This window comes from Mastigoproctus giganteus, chromosome 8, assembly GCF_048544385.1.
Source record: "Mastigoproctus giganteus isolate SK-2022 chromosome 8, ASM4854438v1, whole genome shotgun sequence".
Lineage (NCBI taxonomy): Eukaryota > Metazoa > Arthropoda > Arachnida > Uropygi > Thelyphonidae > Mastigoproctus > Mastigoproctus giganteus.
This window is the reverse complement of record NC_143582.1, coordinates 38,879,902-38,904,541: the sequence shown is the minus strand read 5'-3', so window position 1 is coordinate 38,904,541 and position 24,640 is coordinate 38,879,902. Positions and strand designations below refer to the sequence as shown.

General features: G+C 35.6%; 1 protein-coding gene across 1 annotated transcript in view; it reads right to left on the bottom strand.

Moving 5' to 3' along the window:
* Nucleotides 1–9,600: 9,600 nt before the first annotated feature.
* The window catches only part of LOC150081467 (nucleolar pre-ribosomal-associated protein 1), a 190,655-nt gene continuing 175,615 nt past the window's right edge, over nucleotides 9,601–24,640 (bottom strand). Inside the window, exons 27-32 of the mRNA XM_090380212.1 lie at nucleotides 21,443–21,549; nucleotides 20,736–20,879; nucleotides 19,094–19,200; nucleotides 18,328–18,624; nucleotides 11,144–11,958; nucleotides 9,601–9,698 (exon numbers count right to left, since the gene is read on the bottom strand). Coding sequence (XP_090236338.1) covers nucleotides 9,601–9,698; nucleotides 11,144–11,958; nucleotides 18,328–18,624; nucleotides 19,094–19,200; nucleotides 20,736–20,879; nucleotides 21,443–21,549 — 1,568 coding nt within the window. The remainder of the gene's footprint in view (nucleotides 9,699–11,143; nucleotides 11,959–18,327; nucleotides 18,625–19,093; nucleotides 19,201–20,735; nucleotides 20,880–21,442; nucleotides 21,550–24,640) is intronic.

Genomic DNA, 24,640 nt, shown 5'->3' with positions numbered 1-24,640 from the left:
AAAACTGCATCACCTTAAACAAAGTAACATTTGTAGTGAAACGTATAAGATATTGTTTGATTACAGTCATTTTGTTTGTCGCAAAGCGAAGGTATTGCATCAGATAACGCTTCTATTGCAAGGTATTGCATCAGCCGTTTCTATAAATACGGCATTGGAAGGGTATACACACACACATTAATGTTCTGTTTTGCGGAGGTGTAAGCATGTTTGTTTGTTATTTGGTTTTTAGGAGCATTAGCAACTAAGGCCATATTGCTCCGGGAATATGCGGTGGTCATTCCCTTGACCTTTCCGCATCCTCCGTATTTGGTGGTAACAGGCTCGAACCCCGGTCTAATCAAGAAGCGTGTGCTACGCACTGCTGCTCCTTCCCACCTGACTACGGAGACACCTGGCTGAAATTAAAGTGTGAAACCGGTGATGTGAAGAGAAGACCGTAAGAAAGTGACTACAACCTCCCAAGATCGATATTTGAAACGACTGTGCCTTCGTAATTGCTATGTTAATGCTCCGGATCTAAAACTGGACTTTGAGACAGGCTCTGGTGTTGAAACAAGTGCACGAACTATCCAAAGACGGCTTTCGGAATGTGGTCTGCATGCCTATCCTCCCAAGAAGAAGCCTTTGTTAACCCAACAAATGAGGAAGAAGCGACTTGCTCGGGCTAAAACGCATATTTCATGGAAAAAAGAGCAAAGAGACACCATCATATTTTCTGACAAATCGAAATTCAACCTGTATGGCTCGGATGGGAAGCAATATGTCAGAAGACGAAAATCGGAAGCATATCATCCTGACCGCATAACACCAACTGTAAAGTTCCCCACTGGTTGGATGGTCTGGGGATGCATAACAAGCAAAGGGATGGGACAAATTAAGTTTATTAAGGGAATGGTGAATACAGAAACTTACACTGCTATCTTGGAGGAGTGCCTGAAACCCGTTATCAGGGATCACACCACACAGATGTCCAAAACTGCATTTTTCAACAGGACCTTGCCACACAGCAAAATTGGTAAGTTTTATGCTATTTTGATTTAAGAAGTTTGTCTTCTTGTCTCACAAGGTTTAAAACATACATCAATGTTTTCCCTTGTTTTTCTCCCTTAAAGTGCAGACATACATACCTCGGAAATGCTGGCATTATTATAGTGTTTGACTGGCTTGACAGCAGGCCACATTTGATCCCTATTGAAACCAGCTGGTACATAATGCCGTCTAAAATTGCTCAAAAGAAGCCAACAAGTAAGATTCGGCTGCAGAAGAGCATTTTAAGGGTGTGGTACCATAAAATTGGGCAACTGTATATCCAGAAGTTGATTAACTCTATGCCAAATCGTTGCAAGGTTATTTGGTTTTTAGGAGCATTAGCAACTAAGGATTTATTGGGGAAATGCGGTGGTCATTCCCTAACCTTTCTGCATCCTCCGTATTTGGTGGCCACAGGCTCGAACCCTGTTCTAATCAAGAAGCGTGTGCTATGCACTGCTGCTCCTGGCTACAGAGGCCCTTCGTTGCAAGGCTGTAATTGAAGCTGGAAGAGGAACAACAAAATATTGAGGACTTATTTTGCTGATTTACAGTACATAATACTATTACATTAACTTGTCATTTCAGTTTGTACACGTAAATGCAATAAAATATATGTTTGGTTATCATGGTTGCCATTTGCACGATTTCTCACATTTCCATTAATTACACACTTTACCCTTTGGGAAGATGGCGCCTCCGTAGCCAGGTGGGCAGGAGCAGTAGTGCATAGCACACGCTTCTTGATTAGACCGGGGTTCGAGCCCGTACCCACTAAATAGCAGGATGTGGTAGGTCAGGGAATGACCACTGCATATTCCCAGCCCAGATAAAGGGTGAGGGTCGGCATCAGGAAGGGCATCCGGCCGTAAAAATTGCATGCCAAAACATTAAAAAAAAAAAAAAAACGTTGACCCCATATAATAATGGGAAAAGGCGAGGACAAAAAAAAAAACCATTCCCTTTGGGGAAGATATTTATGGCAATTAGGTATATCAGGTGGTCTTCTTATTGGATTTCATTCACAGAGATATATATCCCATCTAACAAATACATTTCAAACATTTCTGCAACCCACAATGCAGTGCAAAACACATTATTTGTAAAATTCACAAGTGATGCAGTTTTTTTGTCTGCCATTGTATAATCTGTTGCTGAAAGGTTGCATCTATATCCCTCACCATATTTCTATTTATTCTTATCCTTAAACTTATTTATTTTTCTTTTCGGCAACAGAATAAAATTTATAACAATTTCATTTATTTTTTTTGTTTTTCTTTACAATTTTTGTTACTAGAGATTTAAAATCAATGTACATAATTACAAGAGACTTGATCTTTAGAAGGTAGGATATGTTACTTGGTCTGTGATTGACCAATCAGGGATCAGAGAGACTTCATGACATTAACTCCCTGCTCTGGGATGCATAAAAGCCTTAGATGCTCCAATAAAATTATAATCCTATCCCTGCTGTGATCACAAATAGGAATTATGCATATGATCAAAGAGTTAGTATAGTTTGTGGAATGTGAGGTATGTTCTTTATAAAGGCAATTATTGTGCAAAGTAGCTTAAATTTTAGCTATCTTTTAATTGCAAAATTTCATTACTCCAGACTCATCATTAAACTCTATCAATAATAAACAGCAAAAGTATGATTGACTAATAATCAATTCTTAATAGGTACCTCATTAACGAAAAAAGATGCAACTACTTCCTTTGTGGTTTATCTTCTAAAAGGGTTTATCATTTAAAAGCATGTTGAAAATAAACAAGGAACAGTAAAAGAGAGAGTGAAAAGGTGGAACAAAGGATTTCACACAATTCAGCATCATCAGCTGAATCTTAGACATCTTTGTTGGCTATGTAAAGAATATAAATAGAGGTCACTGAGCATTCACACACTAGTCCACATTTCTTCCATTATGCACTTATTTCTTGTACTGTTTACTATAGCAAAGCACACATGACCAAAGAGACAATCCTTCCCATTCATTTTTTTTCATCAATGTTTATCTTCTTTGACTGTAATTTCTCAATATTCTGATTCACATGAAAAACAACTGAACAACACTAAAAAAAAAAAATGGACTCCAATGATTAACTAGTCAAATCTCTGAAATCATATTGAAATGTGTGAAGATTTGGTTTAGCAGGAAATTAACCCTCTGCTACTCATGGCTATAAGTGGCTTCCTAGGCAGATATTCCAGGAAAATAACTATCTTAACAGCTGCATTTGTTATTGAGACTAACAGGCCTTTTTATAAAGTAGTACAGATGAATTTCTCAATTAAAAGGTAAATAGATTTTCTTTTCTCTCTCTCTCAGCAGAGGTATACAAATAATTTTGAACATCGCAACAGCAAATATATATAGCTGATTTGATTACTTTTCCACTTTTTTGTGTGTCAAAGCGTCACAATACAATACAACAAGAAATGCAATTTGGAAGCTCTCAAGCCATTTCTGGTGCCAATACCTATGTGAACAATTGAAAACAGCTCGAGAGTTTACAAATTTGTTCTTTGGAACATAACACCATTAACAGAGATAGGGAAGTTTGTATTCAAATCCCCTTCGAGATCATGATCCTTGGATGGGACGAACAGTTCCACCTGGTATGCTTCTGGGTCATTTCCAGTCTCCATGCACATGTGAGAGATAATTCCCATGCTCCTCCAGTAATATGTACCAAGAGCCGTAATCCTGCTCGTATTATTTAAGGATACACCATAGATGTAAAGTTCCTGTTGAAAAAGGAGGTGGTCACCTTTGAAAGCTTTAGTGTTTTTTTTTTTTATTGCTTTTAATTCCATAATATTCATATATTTTTATCAATGTATTCTATTTTTATATTAAATATAGTTTTATCCTGTTTAATTTCATTTCATTTTTATTATAGTCTTTGTCATATACACTGATGAGCCAAAACATTGACCAGCGGGTCGTTATGCAAATCGAAGCAACTGCAGGTGAACTGTGGCATGTGCGTGGATCGGGACATGGTATAAAAAACACCTGATACTGAGCTCCGTTAATTAGCGTTACTCTTGTTCTTCACATGGGAAAGCCAGCAGACTTAAGCAAGTTTGACAAAGGCCAAAGTGTAATGGCCAGACGACTGGGTCACAGCATATCTGAAATGGCATGGCTAGTGGGATGCTCACAGTCAGCCATGGTTAGTACCTATCGAAAGTAGTCTGAGGAGCGGAAACCGATGAACCGCTGGTGAGGTGTTGGCCATCCATGGCTTATCAATGCTTGAGGTGAGCGAAGGCTCTCCTGGATGGTATGTGGCAATTGTGGCGCAACTAGCAGGTAACTGGAATGCTGATGATGGGAGTAATGTGTCACAACACACAGTACATCAAACCCTGCTGAAAATGGGGCTGTGTAACTGCAGGCCGCTCCAAGTGCCCATGCTAACCACAGTTCACCAGTGACAGCACTTACAATGGGCATGCCAGCATTGAAACTGGACCTTGAGTGATTGGAAGGTCATCTGGTTCGATGAATCACATTTTTTGTTGCACCATGCGGACAGCTGGGTATGTGTCATTTACCTGGGGAAGTGATGGCGCCTGGATGCACCGTGGGACGAAAACAAGCCAGTGGGGGGCAGTGTCATGCTTTGGGCAATGTTTTGCTGGGATACCTTGGGTCCAGTCGTCCATGTGCCCAGCACTCTGACGTCTACCACCTACCTAAACATCATTGCTGACCAGGTACACCCTTTCATGGCAACAGTCTTCTCCTCTGGCGGTGCTATCTTTCAGAAGGATAATGCGCCATGCCACACTGCCTGGATTATTCAAGACTGGTTCGTGGAACCCGAGGAAGACTTTCAGGTATTGCTCTGGCCTCCTAATTCCTCAGACAATCAATCCCATCGAGCATTTGTGATTTGTGTTGGAACAGCAACTCCGATCTGTGGTGCCTCAACCACAGACTTTACAGGAATTAAAGCATCTGCTGGTTATGTGTTGGTACCAGATACCGCAAGACACATTTAGAAATCTTGTAGCGTCAATGCATCTCTGGGTACAAGCTGTTTTGGCTGCAAGTGGAGGACCAACATCATATTAGGTAGGTGGTTATAATGTTTTGGCTCATTGGTGTATATGGGTTGGTGTATTTATTGCAATTATTATGAGTGAATATTTTATTTATTTATTTTAATCAATTTACACCAACAAAGGCTTCACCCCTTAATAGCAAGGTATACCTCTTCACCCCCATTTGTAATGTATACCCTCTAACCATCAGCTAGAGGGTATACATTATACCCTCTAGCTTCGAAACGGTGCCGTCTGGGTGGTGGTATCTGCCGAGAATAAGTAATATTAGTCTTCTCCACTGGTAAGCAGTGCAATACCTCGGCCACTAGTTGTGAAGGTATTCGCAATATGAGATATAACTAAACGATGCATTCATACTACCTGGGTAGTATAAATGATGTAAGTGCAGTACCCATGCATAAACAATTCATTCATACTCTTAGGCATTTAGCCAAGAAGTATTTTTAGATTACTGTTTTTATTTAACATGGTCACCATCTGTATTTGAGAGAGAGTGTTCCATGTGCAGTAACTTTCAGGATGTCGAGGAGCAACTCCTTTAATATCTACCTAAAAATAAATATTAGTTACAAGTCTGAAACTTTCTTTTGGGCCAAGTTGTAAATCAAAACAATCCTCAACATAAGCAAAGAACAAACGAAACTGTACAGAGTATACAACTTTACAGTGCCCCCTAAACAAAAACGAAGCACTGCCGAGTTTTTGTTCATTTACTTGCTGGTACTGAAACCTAAGAATAAGTTTATAAAATATTACAGGAAATAACTTAACAAAATTACAAATAGAGCAGCCTTCAATCAGTGAATTCCACTTTTGCAGAAATTGTTTATTAACTTCCTTATTAACTGCTTAAGAAGAATGCACGTACGTGTCAACAGCACATCACTCGGGTGCCATTTGATGCGTGAATGCATCAAGCAGCAGTGAATGTGTTAATTCGTCTTTGTAATGCTTCATTATTTAATTGTCTCTTTACTACTGGATAGGTAGGTGGAGCAATTCTCCTTTTTTAAATCTGTTATTTAAAATATACTGCTGCATGAGGTTTTCAACATTTGTATTTAGTTTAATGAATTGAATGGAATATCCCAAACAAATTCTTCAAATGAACAATGCAAGCATAATTATTTGTCAACATTTTGGAGAGCTTCTTTGAGTTCTCTTTTCAAGAGTGAATGACGTTGTTACTGCTGCACTGTTGACAGACTAGTCTTGTTTTGAAAAGGGAGCTGAAAGAAGCTCCAAAATATTAACAAATAATTGTACTTGCATTAGTTTAGTTTGAAGATGTGCTTAAGTGATTAATTGATTTTACTCAATTTCATTAAACTAAATATTAAGCATAATATTTATGTGAGTTTCATATGTTATTTTCACAATCATTAGAATTCAAAATTATTATCACATATGACCTTCATCCATAACATTCAAGAAAGATAGTTTGTCACAAACTATCTTTCTCTAATGTGGTGGACAGAAAGATAGTTTGTGGCAAAGGAAATTTGAGAGTGGATACATGCTACAGCCTGCATGACAGCAATGAGTAAAGGTGTCTCTATATGCAATTTGAATGGAAGATTTTTTACCTTATCACTCAGTAACAGGAAATCATGGACTAGTAATAACTTGACTTGTGGGATAAACTTTTAAATTAAACTTGAAGATTGTTATTTGTTTCTTTATCTGTTCATTGCCAGCAGTGTAGGTAATATCACAAATATAATATTACAGATACTGTTAATAATGAGTAATTACAGGGTTCCCAAGTGAATGATGAAAAACAAAATTTGGTAGTCAAGAGTAAAGGCATGGGCTTTAATTTTTAAGAAAGAGAATTACTATGGAATAAGAAACATCTGAGACTTATCAATTAGGATAAAATACACAAGAGGAAAAGTTGTTACAAGAGTTTTTAGTACAAGGGATACTTAGTCCATATTACACCTATCAACATAGTTGAGACTACATATGTTGACTGCTGTGGAACAGTCAGAAGAAGTCATATAGTTTAATTTCAGAGAAGAAAAAATTGAGGATTTTGTGTTACCACTTATAATATTGTAGAGCAAACAAAGTTTGACAGAAAACAGAGAAGAGTTGGGTGTGGCCGAACAAGCATATTCAACAACTACATGCTTTACTGTGAAGAATCATATCCTGCAAGAAGAAAATGATGCATAAGCTTGGTAAGGTTCTGGCTAAGATTAGTTCATCAGACAGAATTACTTCATCCTGTCTGTTTGTGCAGAAGCTGGAGGCCCACAACTGTGGTACAAGTTTAAATTGAAAATGCGTATTATTTGTTTGCATTTGCTATAGAAGTGTCTAATATTCTTTATATATCCTCCATATACAGAGATATAATAAACAACCAGTACTAGAAAATTTTCTGAGGCTGTGCTGGATGGATGTTTGGCAGCATGATCCGAACATTCATTTTATGGTACTGCAGTGTGGTATGTTCGTGCCAGATGGCACCTGGGATTTCTCCCATCTCCGCTACTGCGGTGTAGTGTGGTTTGGGATCCAACAGAAAATACAATGGGGGGAGGGTTAAAAAAAATTTATATTCACCCAGTAGCAGTTAATATGTTAAAACAAACACCATGTATTACACTTTTTCAACATAGTCACCAGACAAAACGACACATTTTTGCTACCTCTCAATACACTTCTGCAGGCCAGTTTTGTAGGTCCTGTGACTGTCCTTCCAATCACACCTGGCAGCAGAAATCACCTCATCATCAGCAGCAAAGTGTTTTCTGCAAAGAAAGGATTTTGGGGCAGGAAAGAGGAAGAAATCTGAGGGTGCAAGGTCAGGGGAATAAACAGGATGCCCCAATATTTCAAACCCACATTCATGGGAACACCTCACTGTTGCATGGGAGAAATGCATAGGGGCATTATTGTGGAGCAGGCACACACCTTTTTGACAGCTTCCCCATCTTTTTTCTTTTATAGCAGCACATAGCTTTAGGATTTTTTTTTTTTTTTTTGATTTGGTAGTTGTTGGCGCATCGGCTTCTGTGGCCATATTGCACCTCCCAAGGTTTTTGCAGTACTTTGATCCGAGCCCGAGACCTTTGGGTTGCCGGGCAGGTACTTTACACACTCGGCTAGCCCGGTCGGCTTAGCTTTAGGAGGAGGTTGGAATAATACTTTATCATCACAGTACAGCCCTTTTGAAACTAATCTGTTAGTATTACGCCATGCTGATCCCAAACAACTAATAGCATCACCTTGCCAGCATTTGGTTGCACCTTTGTCTTTTTTGGGAGGGAGGATGGTGATTCTGTATGCTTCCATTATTTTGATATTTGTTTAGTCTCAAGATTATAGTGACGGATCCAAGTTTCATCCTTGGTGACCAGCCATGACAAAACTCCTCTTGCTTTTCCTGGCACATCGACAACATTTCATGTGCACATTATGCCTTTTCCTTCTTCTAATAAGGGGTCAGAAGTCTGGGAACTCATCTAGCAGACACTTTACTCATAGGCAACTGTTGATGGATAATGTTCTCCACAGATCCTACACTAATTTGGAATCAGCAGCTAGTTCTTTGATGCTAATACAGCGATCTCCCAGGATTAATCCCCCCCCCCCAATTTTTTGCAACACACTTTTCTTAGAGCAGTTTCTGGGCATCCTGGGATTTCTTCATCATGCATTGAGGTTTGAACTGTTTATACCAAATGGCAACAATAATGCAACGTGGGTAGCCTTCTCCATAAACAGTGACCATTTCTCTGTGGATTGTTTTAGGTGTTTTTCCTTGCAAAAAGAGGAACCAAATCACTGATCTGTATTCCACTTTATCCATTGTGACACTTCCATTCATTCAGTACTGCAAAAAAAAAAAAAAAAAAATTTAACTGTCATATTGAAACCAAAATTTAAGTGGTTGCTACAGTGAATTCAAGGTATCAAACAAAAAAAAAAATTTTTTTTATCTTTCTCTCACAACTACTTCTGGGTGAATACAAATATTTTTTTGGATGCCCTTCATAATTACTTGCCACTTCTCATAGAGACATACCAGTTCAGATCTTACGTGCTTTTATAAGGAGTTAGGTGAAGAGATGACAAAGATTTCACTCATTCAACTGAGAAGGTACTATATAGGGAGGATACCAAAATTAAAAAAAAGCAAAAAAAAAAAAAAAAAAAAAACACTCAATACTTGTCTTGATTTGGTATCTTAGCACCGTGATTTATTTAATCTAAATCCCAATGAACTGCATTAATTGCCTTACCATTGTGAAGAATATGCATATTTTCTTTAGTATCAAAAAGTATTATTTAATTGAAATAAGCAAGGATGGAAAGAAATATACAAGCTTTTAGAGATTTTTAACTGTGATGCTTTCTTCCTTCAAATTTTTACAAAATCTTAATTAACTGAATTTAATTTAAAATATGATACATATTTTACAATAATTTAAAATGAAATAGGTCTTCTTTACACAAAGAGTACCAATTCATGATCAACATTTTTCTGAAATTTTTTCAGAGAGAACCGGGCTTGGTTTCTGTAACCAAAATTCAATCGTCATAACAACAGTTGTATACAGCTTTATAATATCTGTAAAGAAATTTTAAAAAAAGATTAAAAAACTGCTAAAAATAAGCTTTTCATTAGAAAAAAAATTAAAAATGCAATAATTTATATATTTTCTTAAGTATATCAATTGTTCATTAAAAATAATAAATGGTGAACAATATGGACATTTATTTCAATCAATAATTTCAGATTTGTGCACCAATCAGTTTTTGTTATTCATTCAAACATCAAGAAATATGTACTGTATATTTTCAAGAGCTGGCAGTAACTGGACTGCACACATAATAAACAGTGGTTATTCTCTGTCCAAGTTCACAAAACATACTTAAATATCAGTCATTAGCTGAATGGCCTAAGATTTTTTATATATTTTTTATAAGATTTTGTGCCATTCATCTACCACTGATTCGCAGAAGAACCACTCATAGTCATTCCAACCTGAGCCAAAATATCCTGTGATGCAACATTCAAAGAGGATCTCGTGGCAACCATTAACTTTTTAATTCGAAAATATTAGAGTAATTAAGCAGATAACAAAAATTAAGCTGGACCGAAACCTAAAAAAAATAAATTTAAAAAATTATTTCTAAAAATTCTGTAAATAAGTTTATAGAAAATAACTAACAAAAATTACAGAAATTGTGTAAACAAAAACTAAGCCACTACTTAAATCCAAACCCAGGGTTGTTATAATCCAGAAGAATAACAGTGTTTTTTTTCAGCATGTATGTTCAACTGTGACTACTAATTACAATTCAATGTGTATGTATGGGTGGGAATCCAGCAACAAGTTCTGCTGGCCAAGAAGGCAACCCATTTCTTCAAACTAACTAAATGGAAAACAAGATTTTTTGTGTTAGTGCATTATGGAAACTGAACTGTATGCAAAATTTTCTCAAAAATCCATTTCTGTAGAACTTGCGCAATGAAACTTCCTTAAATACTACAGATCATAATGTTTGAGATTAAAATGCACACTCCCAAAGTTGTTAACATAAATTTCAAATATGTAGTTTCTCAAATTTTCAATTGCACGGATTAGAAAAAATAAATGCAACCAAAATGATTTGATGAATAATTTAATAAGAATATTGTGTTTGTGAGGTTTCTAGATTATGCAATTGAAATCAGATACAGAAATAAACTGTCAAGTTATAAAGGAATACCTGCTATAATTAACAGGTTTTTGGTGGTTCAGCAAAAACACTTGCAACTTAGGCAGGTGGTTCACTTAGAGAGAAGGCCAACTTCACAGATTTCGCTATATTAAAAATTGATATTTCATATATGCACATCATCATCTCCTTTGCTGTGGTTGATTCAAACTCAAAATGAAAATAAGTACAAAAAGAGATATTGAAAAAAAAAAAAAAAAAACCCAATGAAAAATGGACTTACTTAATAGCATTTTAAAACTGTCAATAATTTAAAATATACAATGTCACGATTAAAGGGATATAACATACCTTTTTCTTCATCTATATTAATGTTCTCTTTAGAGCTGAGTTCCAAAAGTTCACAATAGTTTGTGGACAGTCTGCTATTCCAATTATCATCTCTACCTAGATTTTGCACTTCTTCTAAAAGCAGTAAGAATATCCTGACACATTCGGTAAGTGTTTGTGATGCTAATGCATTCTGTTTATCAAAATTGAATTCATCAGCTTTCTCCTCAGAATGAATGTTATCGTCTGGCAGTATTCCACAGATGCTACTTTTTAAAAAGTACAGTGTGTAGAGGAGAAATACAGCCATAATTCTTTTACCAGCACTTTGAGAGGAAATTAAAAAAGTCCTTAAACAGTTATTACAATCACTTTTTAGGCAACTGTAGATCCATTTTACAACTCTGGTGGCATATGATATATTTGGGCTACTGCTATTCAGGATAATATTAAGAACCTTAAGAGCACACGTTACTGTCTGCATATAATCATTTTCAGAACTTCTTACTGCTTCCCAGGATGGGTACCAAAATATGAGTATTTCTGCAAATAGTGTCTGACATTTTTCTACTATAATAACTAAGTTGGCTTTGGAATTTTTTTCTTCTACTGACACTGACGTTAAGGATGAAACTGATGGGTTATCTGCATCTGACTTACAAGCAAATTTTATAAGATTAAATTTTTTGGACATGTCAAACAATTTTAATATATGACCCTGGCTAAGATAAGAATGATTTCCTGAATGCACTTCTGATGACTTTTTCTCTGAAGAGTTAAGAGTAGTCAGTATGGAATGCAGAAGCTGAAGGTAGAGATGTACCAGTGTCAGTGAGCTGTAAGAGAAAGGAAAAAGTTAACACAGCAATTAGTTATATTTATTATAAACAAATATGCAAAATTCCTGTTAAAAATTTATAATTTGAAAACTAATGGCTAAGATGGCTTCATTTAATATAATATCAGCTATAAGTCATCAGATACAATAAAAACAGACAGTAAACATGCTGTGGCAGAAAGCGCAGATATATTTAGTTTTTAAATTATAAACTAGCTGTAATGAAGTCACACAGACAGGTCAGATATTGAAAAGTGAGATCATGGAAATTTGTTTCTCACCATTTTCTCACCACAATTGAACACTGGCCATTGCAGTCTTATCATTCCATATTAACTTTGATTACCATACTGCAAATGAGAGGTGCAATGCAAACACCTAACATGTTCCATACAAGTGTTCTGTGACATCTCCAGATAACATAAGGAAGTTTGTTGACGCAATTAATTCAAAATCCATGAAATTATATGGCATTCTGCTTCAGAGAGAAGTATTAGAAAAATATTCCACCACAGTAAGTTCTATTTATACCAGATTTGTGTTATGCAAGAACTGTCAGAACACAACAAACTGAATTGCACACTGTTCTGTAGACAAGTTTTGGGGTTTAAAAACAAGAATTCAAACAGCTTAAATTAAAAAAAAAAACTGATACTGGGCACAATAAAATCCACATGAAATGCAACAAGCTGCTTCATCCACCTAACCATATGGTGTGGTATTTCATCCTTTGGCATGATTAGACCTTACTTTTTTTGAAAATAGTCAAATCAAGGATGTTGTTATTGTTGTTGTTAGTTGGTTTTTAGGAGCATTAGCAACTAAGGCCATATTGTTCCGGGGATATGCGGTGGTCATTCCCTGACCTTTCCGCATCCGCCGTATTTGGTGGTCATGGGCTCGAACCCCAGTCTAATCAAGAAATGTGTGCTATGCACTGCTGCTCCTGCCCACCCGGCTACGGAGGCACCAATCAAGGATGTAAAAGTCAGCCAGAACGTTATTGCATTATATTTCAATCCTATCTGGCTCCTGAATAACATCATCTTGACAATCAGAATATTTAGTTTCAACAAGATAGGGCCACTTCCTGCACAGTTAGAGATTCTACATAATCATTATGAAACTTGTTTCCACAATATTTTGTTTCTTGATATGGAAACATTTTTTAGCCTTCACACTCTCCAGATTTGGCAAGTACTCGACTTCTTTTTTGTGGAGAATGTTGAAAAGAAGAGTTTATCAGTGATATTTGGCCACAATTCAGGATTTCAAAATTAAGATCTGGGAAGAGATAGCTGCCATTTCCCCAAAAGATGCTGCAAAGGGGAATGTCTAGCATCACATAACAGCATACAGTCTGAGGATGAGGTCATTTTAATGACACTGTCTTAAGAGATAAGAAAATTAGGCTAGCTTATAATATTTTCCAGTATTTCATTATGTATATTCAATGTACAAGGTGTGAACCAAAGTTTTCTATTTTATAAAACAAAAAAATGTGTTGATCAGTCAAACTTATGGCTCCAGTATGGTGGCTTTCAGCTCTTATTGGTGAACATAACAAATGTTCAACTCAGAAGTTTCTGGATTGGGACAATAAAATTAATTTTGACTTATGTTAGTTACATGTTGGCATTGACTACTTTGAAGGAGACAATGAGAGTTTATGCATTGATCCCACTTTTTTCCATAGAACTCCTGTTTCATGATGCTGTTCAATGCTTCCTGAGATTAAGCTTGAATCTTTATGATAGCTTTGAATTTTCATAGTTTTAATTGGGTTTTCATTTTGAGGAACAGAAAAAAGTCACAGGGCCAGGTTAGGAGAATAGGGAGAGCATAGGACCATTGGCAGTTTGTTTTTAGTTAAAAACTGCTGAACTGATAAAGCCATGTGGAGTGTTGCATTGTCATGATGCAGGAGCCAATCTTGAGTGCACCATTTGTCTGGGCATTTTCTCCTGACATCCTCTCTCAAATACTTTAGGACTCTGATGTAGAATTCCCCTCACTGTCAAGGAAAACAATCAACATGCTTTGACTTTTTTGGACATGGAGATGATGAACTTTTCCACCAGGAGGATTGCTGCTTTGTTTGTGGGTAATATTATCCCAGGGTTCTGAGCTGGATATCATCATTCCCCCCCCTCTCTCTCTCTCTCTCTCTCTCAGGGTAACTCAGAAATTTTTTCAGCATAAGCCTCAGGCTTCCTTGCACCATATGGCTAATAATAATAATAACCTTCATCCAATCCACTGTTATGACCTTGGAAAGAAACTTTCTGCCCTTTCTGATTTGTGTGTGTGCAAGTCTCTGCACACTTGAATGAATTAGTTCAGTGATATCTAAAGCTGAACTAATTCAGCGATAATTAATTTTGAAGGTGCCTCTGTAGCCAGGTGGGCAGGAGCGGAAGTGCATAGCACACGCTTCTTGATTGCATGAATATTATGTCAAATAAATGTTTGCTACTAATTACTGTCTTGTGTCATTCTGCTTCTTGTGCCTCTGCTACTACTTTTCCATGGTGTTTCCAGTTATAGGTTCCTATGCGATTCACATTCCTTTAGATGTTACCTACCTCCCCTAAACGTTTGTACCAATATTTTTGAGACACCCTGTATATGGTATTATGGTACAGTACTATATAATGCTTAAAAAATATGGTACAATGTATAAAGAATAAAATATATGGCATAACATATGAAAGAAAAGGATAAAATTTATTTGAAAAACATTAAAATTCAATTTTAAATTTGATGATAAAAGTTCAGATCTTTTTAAAAAAAATTAAAAAGTAGCTGACACAATCATCTTCAGATAAAAGCTGACTTAGTGTATAAGGCCCATTCAGTTGTCTAAAAGCAGTAAAGATAAATGACTCATGCCACTGATATAGAGAAGACACTGATAAAATTATATACAATTAAAATGGAGCTGCAGTTCTCAGCCCTCAGCAGAACTGGCTGCATAAGATGTCTTGTGCAGAGCACACTTTAATTGCCAACTTAGTTTGGTATACCAAGTTTGTGGCCTATTCATGCCATAATGCTTGCCATTTGGAATATGCATGAACGGTACAGGCACACAGTATGAACCAAATTATACAAATTGATTCATACTCTCTGTCAATAATCTGTATAAGGAACTAGCAGGCTGTGATTATTCTAGGGCTATGCTGACTTAGCTGCAACATTAGACAGTTTATCACTCCTAACCCTAATGTAGCTTGGGGTCCAACAGAAGCAGATATCAAATGAACATTCAGAAAGAGAATGCAGCATCTGCTGTTGTTGTTATTTGGTTTTTAGAAGCATTAGCAACTAAGACCATATTGCTCCGGGGATATGCGGTGGTCATTCCCTGATCTTTCCGCATCCTCCGTATTTGGTGGTCACAGGCTCGAACCCTGGTCTAATCAAGAAGAGTGTGCTACGCACTGCTACTCCTGCCCACCTGGCTACGGAGGCGCCTGCAGCATCTGCTAAATCCAGGACAGGACTGGATGAGAATTATATCTCAATGCTGATAAAGCCTATGGCATTGCTTAAAGAATTTATATATATATCAGACACCTTTGATAATTGTAGGTTTTAATGTAGTCCAAGGTCAACCCTATAGCATACAACTCTGCTGTGTATATGCTGCACTCAAGGGGAATCTTCAGATACAGTATTATCTACGTAGATGGAACTGTATCCTACAGACGATGATGATGGCAGCGAGCTATCTCTAAGGACAGGAATGAAGTTGAACTGTTTGGTTCAATGGGCATAGAGTTTCAGATAGATGGAAGGTAGAATGCTTGCCTTGATAACTGGGCAACCATATGAAGATCTCTGAGCAGCTCTTGAACAAGAACATTAAAGGGATGGTTGACAGTCTAATGAGTGTTATAGAGTGTCAACAAAGTAATTAAGGAGTTCAGAGAGATCACAAGAACTGATATTAATATGGGGAAGAGATATAACCCCACAGCATCAGATTTTATGAAAGAACTGCAGCCCGCAGACAAAACATCACAGCATGCAATGTACAGTGTCAACTTGCCTGGTCCACAACCCATCATAATTATTCCCTGGAAAATGTTATTTACCAGAGTGTGCCATCCCAACTGTAAATTTTGGTAGATAAAGAATAAAATTCATTTGAAAGCCATTAAAATCCATTTTAAATTTGATTGCACAAGTTTAAACTTTCTTAAGAAGTTAAAAACTTTTTAAAATCACAAAAAACCCCAGGTAGCACCATCACCATCTCAGTGTTTTTCTTGTGGTTTGGTCCACTGATTATTCCTAGAACAAATGACATTCTGGATAATTCCACTTTTCCTATGCTGTGGCAGGAGTATGAACAGAAACATGTTGCAATGCACAGTCTCACCAAAGTTTCATTGACCTGCCCAGATCCCTGATGTTAATCCCATTGAACACCTGTGGGACGAACTAGAACATCAGCTTTGAGCAAAGCAAACATGCCTGAAATCATTGGTAGCTGAATTGACTACAGTGTTGAAAGAGGATTGGCCCAAAATACTGCCTTCCTGTTATCAAAAACTGGTTCACAGTCTATCAGCAAGGGTACAGTAGGTAATTAAGGCTAAAGGGAAAACAAGTCATTAAATATTATATCAATAAAAGATTCTTTGAAAGATGCAGATGTTCGGTTACTTTTGGTAATATGGTGTATGTATTCATTACATATGTATAGTATATGTAGCATACTATTCAGATTGGACCAGTTCACAGAAGTTTGACATCTTCCAAACTAACCCCTTTCTAATCTGGGAAATATTTTGAACAGATGCATTGAATTATACTGAAGGGTCTCCCTGGTGAAGGTGGAAAGATTAAAAAAAAAAAAAAAAAAATGATTTCCTTGTTTGTGATGAGGGTTGGTTTGCTCTGAATTACTGCTAATGAGGCCGACCAGGCTAGCCAGGTGGATAAAGTGCCTGCCTGGCAACCCAAAGGTCGTGGGTTCGAATCCCACCTCAGGCTTGGATCACAGTAAAATTCAAAAACTTTGGGAGGTGCATTATAGCCACAGAAGCTGATGCGCCAACAACTAACAAAAAAAAAAAAAAAAACTGTTAATGAGACAACTCAGGTCATGAGATATCTGTTTACTGTCTGTAAATTGAGTGTGTTCTATGTAGGATGAAATACCCAGGAACTCAAGGAAGGCCTACACCACTATTTGAGACCAGCTTACCACAGCCCATTTGAAAGGATCAGTAGTTCCTTTATGTTGATATTGACAGGTTTCAAATCTTTTGTAGTGAGAGAAGACAGTCACAGCCACAGAAAGAGACACACTGAATGCAACTAAATTTTAAGGAGCTTGCATTGATGCAGAAGAAATAACTCTCTCTTTATGAAGAATGTTCTTCATAGTTAAGATGGGCTCTGAATTTTTTTGTGTTGTGTATGAATTCAGATGCACAACCAATGATCATGTATGGTAACTAAGAACCACGTTTAGTCCTTAAGTTCCCCCTTTTTTTCCTGAGAGGTGGGAGAGTTAGGAAAACAGAAGTAATGACATTTTATAATAAATATACCATTACCTGATGAACAATAATTAACTTTATCTCTTTTAAAGTAGTTTTCTTGTAGGACTCATAAGAGAAGTGACTGAAAGTTTCTGAACTTGTAACACTATCGCAGCACAAAATTAATCTGCTAGATAGAAGAAGAATGTGATCTGCTGAATCAGTTGTCATTAGTTAGGATGTGTCATGATTTTGTGATAGTTGAATAGCATATTATCACAAGTTCTTTAGAATATTCAAATGAAAACACAACTCTGTATTCTTTGGTCAAAAGAACTTATTCAATAAATTCCTAATTTATCTGATAACTTTTTTTTTCATCAAAGAATGCGGCACTGTTTTCATCTGAATATAAAGGCATTTCATTAACACGTTAAAAAAAAAGTTTATATTTTCAAAAGAATTTTGTTGATCAAAAAATCAAATTGATTTCTGATGCATACTCAGATATATTTGTCAACTGCCAATAATCATCAAGCCAAAATACTGCCCCTATTTGACTTGGGACAAGCTTTCACATTGGTTACAAAAGGAAATCTTGCCAAAGGTTTATAACTAAAGTTTAATAAAATTTACACTTTATATTTATATTGCAAGTTTAACAAACAAATAAAACAGTTGCTGTAAAGTAACTAAGGATGTAAATAACCATATCAAATAGATAACTTTTATGTTTATAATTATTTAAAGTTTTACTGTTAAAACAATATTTTAACAGTAGCATATTATCCAGAAGTAATAATGTATCATAATGTTTTAGATAAATAGAGATCTATTTTAAACTCCTTTTTAATAAATAAATTACTTACTGTACTTTGTTTAAAAGAGCCAGATGGACTAGTAGAAATTCAGAAACATATGAGGGATGAAAATTCTTTTCACTGATAGAGTCATTAGATATAATTCCTTCACGATTCTTTTCTGAGCATTGATCTTCATTTTCTTCTTGTAAAGCTATGTCACCTTTACTAGATTCCATTGCTGTTATATTGTTGGCATTCTGAGGAGTGACTTTCCTTATATCAGAGTGCTTCTTATTAATCACAAGCACATTCCACAATGTGTGCAAAATTTTTAACAAGTATGTGATTATTTCCTCTTCAGAGCTAATGAGATGCAAAGAAAATGCCATGTTATAATAAAGAAATATAATTAAAGAGGCACAAAATATATTTTAAAAAAATGTTAATTTTTATCCCTATAATAGAATAAAAATGTGTTGGGGAAACTGTATATGGGAAACATAAAATTAAAGAAAAGAAGAAAAAAAAAAAAAAAAAACACATTCTCAATGTTTAGTACATATAGGTGGGAGTATTTCTTTTGGAGAGGGAGATGACCTTAAAGGACAAATCTGAGGCAGAAAGTTTGCAGCACGAAGTGTGGTCCATGTGGTTAAAACACATCATACTGGTAAACCCTAACATTCTTGGTTGGCTTGTTTTGGGGATTTAATAGGACATGGGAAACAAAATCCATAACACCAGTTCTGAAGACAAAAGCAGAAAGTCTATGAAAATTATTAGGGATTCATAAATATTAAAATATAGCAAGAATAAACAAAAGTGATCTTACCTACTTCTGATGGCATTATGAAGCCACACTAAAAGTCCACCTCGAGTAAGGAGTTGTGCTGAGGAGAAAGTTTCAACAGCTCGAAGAACAGCAGACAGAATTAAAACCTTAAGTGAAATATTTAAAAATATATATATATTTTAGATGTCATTATAACATCATAATCATAAAAATAAATCATCGATACATACCATTATACATAGAGCTAAACATGGTTAGAACAAATCATTAGAGATTGAAGAGTACATTCTGCTCTTTAGAACAGAATGTGCTTCTCATTTAATTTGTTCTTAGCATCCTAGAAGAAATCTGAACATTCTAGTATGGGAAAATGAAGCTGTTGTTGTTGTTGTTGTTGTTTGGTTTTTAGGAGCATTAGCAACTAAGGCCATATTGCTCCGGGATATGCGGTGGTCATTCCCTGACCTTTCCACATCCTCCGTATTTGGTGGTGACAGGCTCGAACCCCGGTCTAATCAAGAAGCGTGTGCTACGCACTGTTGCTCCTTCCCACCTGGCTACGGAGGCGCCAAGGAAAATGAAGCAAGCAAAAATAAATTCATATGATATAACTGCATTGTATCAAAAATGATCTTACCTATTTCTGATGGCATTACGAAGCCACACTAAAAGTCCACCTTGAGTAAGAAGTTGTGCTGAGGAGAAAGTTTCAACAGCTCAAAAATATGATGTACATTTGATTTACTGTACAAATGTACATTTGATGTACATTTGATTTACATGTTATGCAAAAACTGAAAATAAAAGTATTTCTGACCCAGCCTGCAAAAAGTCAGTCTTTTTTAAAACTGCTTAATTCTCTCATGAATCACTTGCTTCACCTTTTCCATGAGTCTATTCAAAAAATATTTTCAGATAAATAAATTCTAGAGAGAAAGGTATTTTGCTATTTATTTAAGAGAGTTATGTTTGTTATTTGGTTTTAGGAGCATTAGCAACTAAGGCCATATCGCTCTGGGGATATGCGGTAGTCATTCCCTGACCTTTCTGCATCCTTCATATTTTGTGGTCATGGGCTTGAACCCCGGTCTAATCAAGAAGCGTGTACTATGCACTGCTGCTCCTGCCCACCTAGCTACGGGGGCATCATTTAAGAGAGAGGATGGTCACTGCCCAAAAAGCTCTTTTACAGTACTGCCGTCTCAGAGACATGACAGATACTAGATAGCTTTAATTTTTGCAGTTGCAAATTTTAAGAACCCATGATATCTTTCTTAAAGTTTCTTTATCTTATTAATTATTTTGTCAGTTTTGTGTCATCTGTTCACTTGTTCTCTGATATGACAACAATACTGTTGAAACAGCTGTCATGACACTAACATCCTCTTTTAAATAAACAGCAAAATACTCATGGTTCTATAAAAATAGAGGCAACACAGTTATAGAGTAATAAATGTAGTAATGTATTCCATTCTTCTACAACAGCAGAAGATTTTAGTGCATGAAAGGTTTTGAAAGGAGATTAATGTGCCCCAATGCCTTTCTAAAGATTCTGGTGCAGGCATATCACATTAAGAACATAATTGCATAAAATGTACTTAAAAAAATCAAAATATCATTATTTTGTTATTTTAAAAGAACACAATTTTTTAAAAAAAATCTCTCAATTACATATACTTACTCTTTCCTGCTGGCTGCATATAGAAGAATTAAAATATGGAAGCAGCAAAGTAAAAAGACGTATCTTATTGCATATATGAAAATCAAGACTCGTACGTAAGCCCTCTGCTATTAATGAAAGAATCCAGTGGCGATGTGTGCGATACTTAAAAAAAAAAAAAAAAAAAAAACCTATTAAATTCAGTACACACAATATATATTTAGGTAATTAATAAAACAGAAACATATTTACACAATGACTAATCCAGACATAGTTCAAATCAACTATGTTCTTATCTTAGAAAATTCACTACTCATAAAAACCTTATGTCTATCCAAGTAACTACTTAAACATTATAGCAGCATTTGCGTGTGTGCAATCTGTTTGAAAAGGTGTCATTACAAGTATTTCAGTAGTGCTACACTACAAATAAGCAGTGCTTAAGGGAAGTATAAATGCATGCAAGTGCTAATATAAGGCATCTGGGGGGGGGAATCACATTATAAATAAGTAGCACTATATTTCTCTTGGTATTAACACTGAGCTTGTAACACGGACACAACTTGTGGCAAGACCCCCAAAATGATATTCACATTGAGGAGAGATTATGAAGAGAATTAATATTTATAAGAATGATATATTGTTTAATAATAGCAAGAATAACATGGTTACCAAATCCCAACAAATTTACAAATGGGCAACAAAAAGAGATATTTTAATAATCTCACCTGCCTATCACTGCTGTTGAATAATCTATAAAACTCAGGTATATTTGTCAGATCTAAACGGGGTTTAAGGATCAAGAACTTATAGATTGGGTGATATAATGGATCATCTGAAAAACAAATGAAAGAACATTAAAAAAATATATTTTATTTTAGCATATTTTTAGAGAAATAGAAACTTCTTTATAAAGTCAACACCTCTTAACTCTTCTGAATTCAGACCCTATATTAAAACGGCATACTAAACTATTTCTGGACAAAGTCATTAATCTAATTTCCTTCCTTCTTCTAGCTAACTGCTTTAGGCATGGATCTTCTACCCACAAACAAATTTTTGGGCTCCCATGGGCCTTGGCATGTCAGTGCTGATTTCAGACATCTGCCTAACTGCTGAAGAAAATCACATATTAATCTCACACTACAGATCCCAGGTCAAATTACTCCCTAGATAAACCAAAAATAGTCTCATCACAGGACACACACATGTTACTGACTATCTTCTAGCATATTTTAATTCATTTCATCCCACACTACATACAGTATACTCTCAAGGTTGAGGTGACAATAGCATCAACTTCTTTAAATCTTTTCATATCTCATTAAAAAACAAGGTTTTGCACCCGTATCTATAACACACACACACACACACACAGAGGTCAGTTTCTACACTACACTTCAATCCACCCATGTAAAAAGATCCAGTCTACATACACAGGTGTTAAGTTCGAAGAAATACTGCTCTATGGAGGCTGACTTTGAACATAAGCTCCATTATTTGCATTCATACTTACACAGTGTGGGAGTACACCTTTCCCCAATAATAAATGAGGTCATATCACATGCTGTCAACTTGCTTATCTTACCACACAAATTTAACCCATTGAGTAACAATGGAATTATAGTGTCTTTACTCTTCCATAGTTTGTTAGCCTACAAAATTAAAAACATTTTCAAGCATATTGACATAAAAGTAATTCTTTTTCATCCTATTCTACAGTTGGTTCCATATTAAACAATCCCAGTAAACTCACCTATAATATCAGTGATTTAAACAATGTAAGGTATTTTACCGATTGCCACAAGTGCTGTCTGATAAAATACACTGGCTCAAGCTTGGTTAAGTACAGCTGCAGTGGCAGCTCTCTCAATATAAGCTTACTTTGAGGTTGACACCACACACACACAATAAATTTTAAAAAATTTTGATTGTGTGTGTGTGTGGTGTCAACACACACGCACACACACACACACACACACACACACACACACACACACACACACACACACACACACACACACACACACACACACACACACAATCACATCATATCCGAGTACCCACACACACACACACTGAATGCCAAACAACCTACCTTCCCCCACTGAATTTTCTGAAATTTAGCACTTAGACAAAATTAAGTTCATCAGTGACCAAAATGATATTGCCTTGCTCTAAGCTTGCCTGTGAGTTGTCGAGTTCAAGTGACTGCTTCAAACCTTTAAAAATTCACATTCCTCCCACGCACACCATTATACCATAACTGACAATGATGACCCTAAAAAAAGCCTGAGCTCTTCTTACCATTTTACTTTTAAAGTTGCCCAGGTTTTTTTTTTTATATAAAAATGGAAGATACACATTCAACTGATGCACACTTAACAATGGTAGTACTTTGTTTTTGTTTATTTTCCTAGTTTCAACTTTCCATATAGAATTTAAGTAAGCAAAATTAAGAGGTGAATTACCTTTATAAAGAAGTCACTATCTCATTTGTGACTTATATGAATACTATAACCCTTTAGATTATAATTCTCTAAGTACAGCTATTAGTTTTATTTTTATTCATATTTCTGCAAGATTTACCTTTTTATTAGTTATTACAATAACATAATCTAATTCACTTGACAATAGAAATAATTTTCAATCAGTGGTTTTACTCAAAGAATTTTTCAACAATTAAATATTCTAGAAACAAATCTTGTAGTAGTTATGCATTTGCAGGATAGAACTACTGCAATATAAGTTGTGTAATATAAATAAATTGAACTTCAGGATGACTTTCATCAACCGGTGAAATACCACCACTTTGCTTATTGGAGGCTTGAAGTGGCGAAACCCATGTTTAGTCTCTAGAGCAAAGTTTCCGGCATCCCCCCCCCACCTATATTTCTCCTTCAACCCATGCACGGTACTAAGTACTATAGGTTTTGATACCTTTCGTGTTTGGGGTTTTCATAAAAAAAAAAAAAAAATCATAAAAACAGGAAAAGGACATAAAATTTTAAAACTTGTATATAGAAATAATAGTTATACAGGCAGTTCTCACTTTACGAGTTTTTTTTTTCCCCTTCAAGTATCAAGTGTCAACAAAATTGAAAATATGAACATTAATTGCAACAAATGAAAGTTAAACATTCATAAATACTGCATTTCACCCCACGTGCACATAGCTATACAATAGTGTACCCTGCTTTACGATATTAATCCATTACCATCATATCACGAAAATATCGTAATGTGAACCCAATAACACATTGTTTTTTGGTAATTCATTCCAAGACCTCGGAAGTTCAAATTTTCACTATATAACTCCCTAAAAGGTTGTTTTCATAGTGTAAATTGTATTAGTTACCAATTCAAATCATTAAACGCACCACACTTTCATCATTATGATATGTTATAAAAACCAATTTTGAACAGCTTTGTGATATTTTTCTAAAGCATGTTTCTGGGGGTCACTACCATAAAACAATAAAAACAATTTGCACTTTCCAGTTTATTGGGCTTTTCATTTACTGCAAGCAATTATTTTTTTTATAAAAATTTTTTAAATAATTTTAATGAAAAATAAATTTTTCAATAAAAATTATATCATATCAAATAAATATTGCAATTCATTAGTAAAAGGTCTAGCATTAGTATACAACAAGTAGGAATTTTTTTTTTTTTAGAAATAAAAAAAAAAATTGGAATCAACAGACAGGCATAGTAAGTACAGTCAGTCCTTGTATAACACGTGTTTACACTACACGAATTCGATCATACACGATTTATAAATAGGGGAACGATATCTTATATAACATGAGCCGAATTTGCTTATGCACAATTCGCCTTTGTGTTTACAAGAAATGGCAGTCGAATGGAGAATCACCCCAACCGAATGCAACATGATAGGAATGAAGAGAAGATTCTGAAAATGT